Here is a 12,377-nt window from a genome sequence, read left to right as displayed (position 1 = left end):
TAAATTAAAGAATAATTTATGTTACTTTTTTAAATTAAAAAAAATATGGTAGAAAAAATTATTTATTTATTTATTATTATTATTATAAAAGGCGTAAAAGTAATTTTTATGCTGTCAGGACAAAATTATAAAATAAGTTTATTTAATGATTTTTTAAATTTATAAGTATAAAAAAATATTTTTGCAACAAATTAATTATTTTTTACAATGTAAAAAAAAATAAATTAAGTTTATATAGAATTAATTTTTGAGAATAATACAAAATAATTGGGTTGAAATTTTTAAATTTCAGATATAATTCGTTCGTACGCGTGTCTGTCCTTCGTTAATTACGAGAACTGAGTTATAGGTGAAAATCGAGACCAGATCTTGAAAACTTAGGGGTTGGAGGTCCATTAACTATATGAACATCTGGTCTGTACCGGAAATTACGTGATTTTTAACAATTAAAACATTATTAAAAAATGGCAGCAGGTATTGTGACTATGTCACAATAATAATTTGCTCGTTTGTTATATATATATATATTTTTAACTTTATGAAATATGTGTAACTTTATCAAGATTTATTCAACTGCTGGCTCATTTATTTAATGAGATATTTAGCTAAACATTAGCCAAGTAGATAACAAAGGATTGAGAGTAATCCTAGATAAATATTGTTACTTAAGTCAGGCTCTAATACAGAGAAAGAAAACCATAAAAGAGAACATTCAGTCGTTAGTAAGAAGAAATTCTCTTACTTGATTGATTGTGTAAGCACATTTATACAGGAAGAAATTATTCAAAATTACTTTTAAGAAAGTAAATTTAATATAAAATCGGGTACATCTAGCCAAATATTTATATTTCGCTTTACATTAATAAAATATTAAACAATTAGAGTGTAGCATCTACTTTCACGATAACCATTAGCGAAGTATAAGTTGAAGAACTTGGATAAAATTTTAACAAAAAAAAAACAAATATAAATATGCGATTAGAACAACGATACAATCCATTCTTTTAAATAAAGGGTTTAAAGCTTTATTTAAAAGGAAACTATAGAATTTTAAACTACTTTGTCAAGTTAAGATGTTAATACTTTAGCATTCCTTCTTACAATCTCTCATGAATAGTTTATTTGTAAAAATAAAGAAATAGAAGGTCCTTTATCATTTAAGTCTTATCACTTCTTTTCTATTCTCTAGCCTGTATGATCGATTTTGACCAAGCCCACTACACAGAACACTATTTTGTATAATGATCTTCTACGTCGCTATTGCATCACCAAACTTTGTGTAATCGAAAAATAATACGTCTCTTCTGTATTTTTCTTTTCTTCCACCCCCTTTCTAAAGAAAACAAAATTCGACAGGATAACCTTAGAAAACTAAAACGATTGTTTAATGTCAAAACGACTATTTAAAGTGGCTTTTGCTATTAATTTTAAAAGTTAATCTCGTTTAAAAGTTTTATTCTCTTCAAGAATTTATTTTTTTATTTTTATTTTATCCCTCAATTTTTTCTACTGTTTAAACTTAAAATATTATTTATTCTTTGTATAAAAGTTTTCAAATTTATGGGATTAATTTTAAAATGGATACTTCTAAATTAAGTTATAATCTATAAAATGTTCGGATTAATGTAATTTTTCGATCAAAAATATCGGAAGGTTTACTGTAAAATCAACGTTTTGGTAACAATATAGAAATTTCTGATATGCTTGGGGGCAATAAATTTTAAGAATTCTACTAGATATTGACAGGAGTTTTAAAGATGTTCTCTTCTCCCGCAATTCCTAGGAGTATGATTGGTAAAATGAGTGTACGTGGATGGGTCCATGTCAGTTAGAACGTGACATTTTGGCTTTAGGGGCTTNGCTCTATATATATATATATATACTGATAATATCCACGGCTAAAATTCATCTCTTAGTATTTATGGCATTCGATTTTTCACCATCGAATCTTTAATATATTGGAAAGCTTTTCTCGTTCGCTAAAGTGGAAAAGGCAGTAATATAACGACAGCAAACCTTCATCCCTCAGCTCCATCATAAGCAACTTTTTCTGTAAAAGATAAGGATCTTTAGTAAACGAAGTATCACGATATCAATCATAGTTTTTATATACTTCCATAGAGAACATTTCTGAGTTTCAGAATGCATTTTATAAGCTTATATTTGTGGTCAACAGATATTTAAGAAGAATCTTTCATATTTTTTTAAACTTTTTCTTCGGAAAAAAATGAGCTTTCGCATAAATTATTAATTTTTTTTTTAATTTTAGTTTATTATAATAAAAATGCGTCAAAAATTAAAATGATTAATTAGAATTTTCTTATCGATGACTTTATTATTTATTATAAATATCTTTACTTTATAAAACTTAAAAATGATAATAAAATTTTAATTAAAATTATGTAAATCGATAGTAATTATTATTATTTTTTTATTGTTTACGTTTTGTTTTAACGAGAAAATATTCTGTGCTATATTAATGCGACTGTTTGTATGTCTGTCTCCTATAAGCTATGATAAAATATGTGGAAATCTATATATATTTGGAGATAATAATAGCGTGTTATTACCTTAATATATCATTACTACGTGTATATATGATACGTTTTTTGTTTTACTAATTGCGAGAAATGCAATTTTGATACCTTGTCCCTGATCATAAATAATAATAATAATAATAATACGAGAAAGCGTTATTATTTATTTTATTTGATAAAATAGAAAATTAAAAAATTATAAGAATAAAAATCTGCATAAATATTTGGTAAGTGAGTAACATAATTAATTATTAATTAAACTAAAAGGAAATTAAATTCATAATATTATTCTTCCTTATTATTATTATAAGTAATTTTAAGAATTTTTTTTAAATTCTAAATACCAAAAATAATAGTAAAAAAAGATTTTTTTATAAAGAAAAAAAAATAACAAAAGGTAAGACACGAAAATTGATAGAATCTAAATTTTGTAAGAATTTTAGTTTGTTTTTTTCTCCTATGCTTTCAACTGCCATTTCTTCGAAAAACCAGTTCCAGCATGAACAGAATGACAGGTGACATAACTTAAAACAGAATATATNTTTTTTTTTAAATTTTAGTTTATTATAATAAAAATGCGTCAAAAATTAAAATGATTAATTAGAATTTTCTTATCGATGACTTTATTATTTATTATAAATATCTTTACTTTATAAAACTTAAAAATGATAATAAAATTTTAATTAAAATTATGTAAATCGATAGTAATTATTATTATTTTTTTATTGTTTACGTTTTGTTTTAACGAGAAAATATTCTGTGCTATATTAATGCGACTGTTTGTATGTCTGTCTCCTATAAGCTATGATAAAATATGTGGAAATCTATATATATTTGGAGATAATAATAGCGTGTTATTACCTTAATATATCATTACTACGTGTATATATGATACGTTTTTTGTTTTACTAATTGCGAGAAATGCAATTTTGATACCTTGTCCCTGATCATAAATAATAATAATAATAATAATACGAGAAAGCGTTATTATTTATTTTATTTGATAAAATAGAAAATTAAAAAATTATAAGAATAAAAATCTGCATAAATATTTGGTAAGTGAGTAACATAATTAATTATTAATTAAACTAAAAGGAAATTAAATTCATAATATTATTCTTCCTTATTATTATTATAAGTAATTTTAAGAATTTTTTTTAAATTCTAAATACCAAAAATAATAGTAAAAAAAGATTTTTTTATAAAGAAAAAAAAATAACAAAAGGTAAGACACGAAAATTGATAGAATCTAAATTTTGTAAGAATTTTAGTTTGTTTTTTTCTCCTATGCTTTCAACTGCCATTTCTTCGAAAAACCAGTTCCAGCATGAACAGAATGACAGGTGACATAACTTAAAACAGAATATATCTACTTGAATGGACAGACTGTCGACCTGTTCCAAATGTTCACAATCTTGCTTGTCTCGACTTTACTACTTTTCCTAATATAATATATTGTCGAAACATGTCACAAATGTATTTTTATTAAAATATTTAAAAAAAATAAATGTAGTTTTCTGATATTTTTTAAAAAAATTCTTTTAATATATATAATATATTTAATTTTATAAAAACACCCAAACTATTTAGAGAAAAAGTTATAAACGATAAATCTCTTCAAGTAACATTACACACAATGCATTCACTTACACATAAAAATTTAAATTTTGAATTTCTTTTTGTTTTAAGCTCGATAAATAAATACTAAATTATAAAAATAATATATATATAAAAAAAAGTTTATTTTACAAATTTATAATTCAGGATTTATTTATTTTTGGAGTTTTAAGGTTTTACATATTTAATTTTTTAATTATTTTAATGCTTATATGCTTGTATCTTTCAATTCTTATTGACTATTCTTTAACTTAAATGTTGAATAAATCATTAAATAGTAGATTTAATGATAGATGAGGTATCAAATGGTTCCATCAACGAGAGATTATCCAAATAGGAGATCGAAATTCGACTCTAAAATCTTTATGCAACTTTCATTAATCTGTTTGATGACTCAATCGTTAAAGCTTAACATTGATGACATGGATTAAGTACTGTACATGTAACGAGACTCTGTACAAATATTTTAATTGCTGTTTCATCTGATTAATATGATATAAATTTTATATATTTTTATGTTTTTAGCGATTTATAAACTTATATAAATACTAGACTTTAGACAGTTTTTCTTCTTTCATCTTATAGAATAAAGTTTACATTTCAGTGTATTATAAATTATTATCTAACTTCTTGTACACGTATAATATATTTATTTCTAGAAAAATAAACAACTGGAAAGTTAGTTTAGATAAAAAAAAAGAAAATTTTTGTTTGATATCTTTCTTCTTAATTGCAATCTGTATTTATATTTTTGCTTCAACGTGCACGGTTTATTTGCATATAATTAAAATATAACAATTCGTAATTTAAATTACTTTCGTAAGAATTTATTAAACTAATTTATTTTCTAAAAATCATGCTTGCATTTTCTTTTTAATTTCTAAAAACGTAGAAAATTACTAACACGCAGACCTTTTCTTAAAGGCTGCTGGCTTGGATTAATGGAATAAGGTTACTCAACACGTGGACAGTAGAGTGACCAGGAAAGGTCCCTAAGCTTTAGCTTTGTAAATAAATAAATTAAGAAAAAATAAATCTTTGAATGTGACAAACGCACTTAAACATGTACTGTACCTGTACACTACATTTAATATCTTAGAGTTTACTCTTCGTAGTGGCTATATCTACAATGGTACAGGAGTGAATGTAGGTTTGCACGTTCTAATTTGGGTCACCTCCTACTAGTTACGTTTCTACATATGCAGTGGCGCGTTATAGCTTCATGGGCCTAGGTGAATTTGAATTAGGAGTCCCATGTACAGTGTCGATTTCTTAAATTATTCTACAGGGGAATTTTTTGGGGAAATATTTTTTAGAAAAGATTGGTTTGGAGCCACTTATTAGTGGGGGGTCCCAGGCAATCGCCCTTTTTGCCCATAGAATAACACGCCACTATAGTATGGACAATCTGCCAAATAGATGTCTTCAGAGAGAACTTCCTATGGAAACTGACATCTATTTAAATGTTACACATGAAGAAAACACGGAAAACTAAAAACTACCAGCAACTTCAGTGATTTTTATCCACATGGCCACTAGTGAGTAAGCTTACTTAAAGGCTACTGCTGGAAACAAAGTATTCACCCTCGTAATGTATACTACAGGTATACATTTTTAATTTGTATATATTTAATTTTGAAATAGGAAAAAATAATTATAAAGATATCAATATCAATGGTTTATTAATTCCAACAGAAATACAAACTGCTTTCATAGTTTCGATCTAAAATTCATCTTCAACATTTTATAAATTTGTCTCTGAATCTGCTACTCCTAAAAAAATAAATAAATTTTTTCTGACAGGTTAATAGCTATCTGAAGATTTTAATTTGTATATATTTAAGAGTGAAATAGGAAAAAATAATTATAAAGATATCAATATCAATGGTTTATTAATTCCAACAGAAATACAAACTGCTTTCATAATCATACATTATTAATTGTTATTTATTTTATCTATAATTTGTATGGTTGTTTGTGATCAATGATGATAACATTATTTAGAACAGAAAAAGTCACATAAAGGTGAAATTTAAACATTTTGATTTTTTTCTAGAAATGAATGGAAAAAATGTTTTGAACATTTAATGTGGACATAAGTTGAGTAACCAAAGGGCATCACATATTTTATTGGAGTAGATACATCAGCGATATCTGACAATATGAAACTTTCAAAAGAACATATTCACATGCTATTGTTCTATGGCCACAACACAATGAAGGCTCACAATCTAATCTGCAAAGCATTTCTTAAAGCATTCATGAGTGAACAAAGGTCAACCATCTGTTGCAAATGTCAAAGAGCTGACAGTGCAGAATAAGGTAATGATTTGCATTTGTTTGGCATCATTGTGATGGCAAACAAATACTAACATCACTGTCACAAAAGAACTCTATTGTGAATAACTGGATTGGTTGAATGCCAAGATCAAAAAAACTTCATCCAAAAATTGACAAAGTCCAATACCATCACAACAACATACCAACACATAGAGCAAAGATGATCTTAGAGAAGCTGGCCAGTCTGGTCTGGAAAGTTCTGCCTCATCCATGTTATAGCCCAGACTTAGTACCAACTGATTATCATGTATTTCATGCCCTACAGAACCATATTGCCAATATATAGCTCAATGTCAATATGACAATACCCGACACTCAAAACTTTCTTCAAAGAAAAACCCTAGTCATTCTATGGGATTGAAAGTTAGCAACAAACTTAGCATTGTGATTGACGTTGATGGTGATTATCTACCAGAGTGAACTATAATTGTTGAGTTAATTGTCAATAAAGTTTCTTTTTTCAAAATGTCTAAATTTCACTTTTATAACCTGATATCAAATCAACAATATTTTATAAATNTATATATTTATTTTAAAAAAAAATGTATTTAACTTATACGATAGACTATTAAAATTCAAATTATTTTTAAACGAGTTTTGTAATTTCCGCTTTTAATTCCTATTCATAATAATTTTGTTCAGAAAAAAAAAGACATTTTGCTAAGAAAGATGAATATCTATATTAGCTTGGTGATTAGTTGCAATATTACATTTTCGTTATTTGCTAGAAATGCATTTAAGTTAAAAAAAAAAAAAGGAAGAAGAAGAGGAAAAAAATATTTAGATTGGATACCGTTGACGGTCTTGTTCTTTGCTTGTGTTGTTAAAGATGAGGGAATAGGTAACATGACCCCTTCTAAATTAAAAAAAAAAAAAGGAAGAAGAAGAGGAAAAAAATATTTAGATGGATGAGAATTTCTTGATCATCAGTAACTTTCTGATAATCATTTATCATTTTTATAAAAGTATTTTGTGGATAATTTATGAACAAAATGTAAGGAATAAAATTGGAAATAAATGAACTTTAATGATTTTTAATCTGCTTTTATTACTTTTAGTTTCATCTTAACATCTTTCTTCAATTTTAACGTTATAATTTAGATACGATCAATATTTATTTTTAAAATTCGGTTAAAAAGAAAAAAAATCCTTAATAGTTTCCTCCCTGATTAATCATCATCATATATTTAAAGCACTGAATAAATTCTCCTTTTTTTTATTTATTTATTTATCTCTATGACTGACTGTCTTAATATTTCGTCTCTATAATTTATACTTATATATATATATTTTTAACTTTATGAAATATGTGTAACTTTATCAAGATTTATTCAACTGCTGGCTCATTTATTTAATGAGATATTTAGCTAAACATTAGCCAAGTAGATAACAAAGGATTGAGAGTAATCCTAGATAAATATTGTTACTTAAGTCAGGCTCTAATACAGAGAAAGAAAACCATAAAAGAGAACATTCAGTCGTTAGTAAGAAGAAATTCTCTTACTTGATTGATTGTGTAAGCACATTTATACAGGAAGAAATTATTCAAAATTACTTTTAAGAAAGTAAATTTAATATAAAATCGGGTACATCTAGCCAAATATTTATATTTCGCTTTACATTAATAAAATATTAAACAATTAGAGTGTAGCATCTACTTTCACGATAACCATTAGCGAAGTATAAGTTGAAGAACTTGGATAAAATTTTAACAAAAAAAAAACAAATATAAATATGCGATTAGAACAACGATACAATCCATTCTTTTAAATAAAGGGTTTAAAGCTTTATTTAAAAGGAAACTATAGAATTTTAAACTACTTTGTCAAGTTAAGATGTTAATACTTTAGCATTCCTTCTTACAATCTCTCATGAATAGTTTATTTGTAAAAATAAAGAAATAGAAGGTCCTTTATCATTTAAGTCTTATCACTTCTTTTCTATTCTCTAGCCTGTATGATCGATTTTGACCAAGCCCACTACACAGAACACTATTTTGTATAATGATCTTCTACGTCGCTATTGCATCACCAAACTTTGTGTAATCGAAAAATAATACGTCTCTTCTGTATTTTTCTTTTTTTCCACCCCCTTTCTAAAGAAAACAAAATTCGACAGGATAACCTTAGAAAACTAAAACGATTGTTTAATGTCAAAACGACTATTTAAAGTGGCTTTTGCTATTAATTTTAAAAGTTAATCTCGTTTAAAAGTTTTATTCTCTTCAAGAATTTATTTTTTTATTTTTATTTTATCCCTCAATTTTTTCTACTGTTTAAACTTAAAATATTATTTATTCTTTGTATAAAAGTTTTCAAATTTATGGGATTAATTTTAAAATGGATACTTCTAAATTAAGTTATAATCTATAAAATGTTCGGATTAATGTAATTTTTCGATCAAAAATATCGGAAGGTTTACTGTAAAATCAACGTTTTGGTAACAATATAGAAATTTCTGATATGCTTGGGGGCAATAAATTTTAAGAATTCTACTAGATATTGACAGGAGTTTTAAAGATGTTCTCTTCTCCCGCAATTCCTAGGAGTATGATTGGTAAAATGAGTGTACGTGGATGGGTCCATGTCAGTTAGAACGTGACATTTTGGCTTTAGGGGCTTTTGTTCGTTATATTTCTAAGTTTACACAATTGATAACAAAGTGAAATATTTTCTATTTAAACTTTAATGAAGTTTATTTAAAACGAAATTTTTCTAAATTTTCTAAAAATTTTATTGTAGAAATTAAATAATTTCGTATCAATTTATATGTAAAATCATTAACAATTTATATAATAATTAATTAACTTATTATACTAATAATAGAATTTGTTACATAAATAACATATTATCAATGTAATTATTGTGTAAAATTGGATAGTTTTCACGAGTTTTAATTACGTATCTTTATTATTTAATATACATTCGAACGGTGTTCTTTATATATTCATCCACATTATTCATTTGTACGTTCATTAATCAAGTTTATCTCATTCAAAAATGAATTCTCTTCAAACTAATAAGCGTAACGTATTTAACATAAGACAAAAGCATATCCTATTCAATACTTAGCTTTAATATAATTTAGAATACATCACAACTATACAAATACACAAAGAGCTCTTTATTCTCGTTATATTAATATTAAAGGCAAAATTCCATCAACAAGAAACAAATGAAAATTCATCTTTTCGCTATATTATTTCTAAAACTTTGATTTTTTTAAATGTATTTTAGATTTAAAAAAACAGAAAAATAGAGTAATAAAACATTCGTATTCATCAATGTCAACTCTGAACAAGAAAATATCATAAAATTTATTAGATAGTGAAAGATTCTATTATAAATTAGAATTTAATCGATAAAAAAAAGTTTAAAAAATGCAATTTTAAAAACCGTTAAGTGATTTGTGAACACAATTACCAAGAATTTTTTTATTCTTCTTGGAACCAATGCCACTTCCTAATATTTGACAACTGTATTCTACAGCATTACCAATGCATTAAGTTCTATACCCGAACAACTAGCAAAGAAAAGAAATTAGACAAAGCAGTTTGATAAATGACATTTCGAGTAACGTAAATTGTTACTAACCAATCAGCAAGTTACGTTTCATTACATTTGCAAATAACGGAGTGGTAACTGAATAAAATTAATTCGGAACAACCCTCCATTTCTTTTTTTTCCCTCCAAAATTCTCTATCTTTCTTTTAATAGGCTATATATTCAAAAATCCTTTTCCAAATTAATTTGATGACTTTTTAAGTTTTAATGGATTTTTATCATTATCAGTTTTTCTAAAGTAAATTTCTTTTTTCTTGAAAGATTTAGAAAAGAATTTTATATAAAAAAATTTTATACATAGAGAAACAGTTTCTCTTTTAGTTTATTTAATTAATTTTTTATGTATTGATGTTTCAATCAAATCTTGGAAATGAAATTAAAGTAATTAGTAAAGTCTGACTTTGTTTTATTTAGTTAGAAAGTTTTTTTTTAATTTACTTATTTTCTTCTTAACATCTTAAGTACAAAATAAAATGGGATTAGCGATGAAAGTACCTTGTTGTATAATTGCTTAATTTATTCATTTTCTTTATTTTATTTCTAGAAAAATTCAGGATTTATATATGGAGTTTGTCAAAAAGTGGATAATTAAGTGGAAGTTAATAAAATGGAATTTTCTACAATTCTGATATTTTATATTTTATTAGAAATATCATCATCTTCGTACCAACCAGGTAAGATTTTTTTAAAATGATTTATCTCTTAATTTTTAAAAATGTATTTTAAAAAAACCCTCTCGACTTATAATTAAAATTTATCGATAACTTCGAAGTAAATTTTCAAAGCTTACATCAAAAACAACCAATCTCATAAGCGCATTAAAAATTTCAATTTTTAATTAAATACACTTTAATTATGGATAAAACTTAAATACTTAAGTAATAAAAGAAGTATTTTTATAATAATATATTTATATTAAAAAAAACGAGTATTTTAATGGTTATTTTCTGTTTTAAATTAATACGGAAAACAGAATAAATTTAATATTTAATTAAGTAATTAAAGGGGGTGTTTTTTTTCTACTTTGTATTATTGAAGTATCGGTTCTTCAAAAAGTGGAACAAAGGGAGGTTTTGGCAGTGATGTTAGATAATCGATATTTTTCTAACGGCTAAGGAAAGAGGTAGGCAGTAGAGATAAAGTTTGATTAACTGTTGAGCAGACAAAAGTCGAACAATGTAGGTCTTGGTACGTTGTTATTCTCGGTTTCATTGTATTTGTTCGGTAGTATTAACCCAAAACCGCTCTTTGCACCGTATTTGGTCAAGAGAAAGCTTTCTCGACATCAACCAAGAAATAGATAAAACGATCAATGTATTGTGATCAGGAATCTCCGCCCCAAGCATCGTACTTCCTTCCGGCTTTTTGTTTGCCTTTAATCTTTTAGTTGACAGTTACGGCTGTTGTATTATTCATGACGTCATCTTTATCCATATATCCAAACTTCGGAAGTTAACTCTCCCCCCTCCTACACTCTTATTGCTCTTTCTTACTTTCGGTATCCACGGTCGTATACAGTATCATTTGTTTCTTTGCTTCCTTTTCACGTAAATTTCAATCATGGACACATAACATTGACGTATATTGTTCGTGTAAACAGTACAATATTCAAAATATCAATTCATTTTAACGTTAATTACTTAATTAATATTCTGGAGATGAACGTGGCTTCAATTGCTTTCCAGTAATTAAATTAATTTCTTATTAAATTCTTAAAAATATATTATAATATTTTATTAATTAAATTTATACATAAATGATTTTACAGTAGTAAATGATTAGAGTTAATTGAGTTCTTAGCTTTAAAATTTTTAATGATCATTTATGTGATTTTTATGTAAATAATATGCATAATGATTAATTAAAGATTAATTTATAATTCATATAATAACTTTCTAATATCATTAGAAAAAGAAATAAGGAGATAATTATTTTTAAATCCTTTTAATACTCTCCGAACATTTATTGTAATTAAGTAGAATAATTTAATTGTAATTTAAGATTTTATTATAATAAAATTTACCATAGTAAACAATTAAATTATTGGAAGCATTTTATAATTATTTCTTTATTTAAAAAAAATACTTATTCATTTTAATAAGTACTTGATATAAAATAATAATAAAAAAAATGAAAACAAATTTATGTAAAATTATAAATTTTGTAAACCTTAATATTTATTAATTTATAATTTAGTAAAATTTTTAATAGAATTACTTTGTTAAACAGATAGAAAAACAGCAGATTAATTTATAATGGAATTATTTATATTAAATTGATATATAGGTGTATAAAAATAATTAAATATAATTTAATTTCA

General features: G+C 25.1%; 1 protein-coding gene across 4 annotated transcripts in view; it reads left to right on the top strand.

Annotated features, from left to right (window-relative positions):
- The window catches only part of LOC111636439 (hemicentin-2-like), a 146,901-nt gene that overhangs the window by 49,992 nt on the left and 84,532 nt on the right, over positions 1-12,377 (top strand). For all 4 annotated transcript variants that reach the window (XM_023381699.1, XM_023381706.1, XM_023381695.1 and 1 more), the window contains one exon: positions 10,602-10,731. In XM_023381699.1, the coding sequence (XP_023237467.1) occupies positions 10,665-10,731 (67 nt within the window). In that variant the 5' untranslated portion in view covers positions 10,602-10,664. The remainder of the gene's footprint in view (positions 1-10,601; positions 10,732-12,377) is intronic.

Source organism: Centruroides sculpturatus, unplaced genomic scaffold, assembly GCF_000671375.1.
Source record: "Centruroides sculpturatus isolate CEXI.00-Female unplaced genomic scaffold, Cexi_2.0 scaffold158, whole genome shotgun sequence".
In the NCBI taxonomy this organism is placed as follows: Eukaryota; Metazoa; Arthropoda; class Arachnida; order Scorpiones; family Buthidae; genus Centruroides; species Centruroides sculpturatus.
The sequence above is the reverse complement of the archived record's forward strand: the minus strand, read 5'-3'. Positions and strand labels throughout refer to the sequence as shown.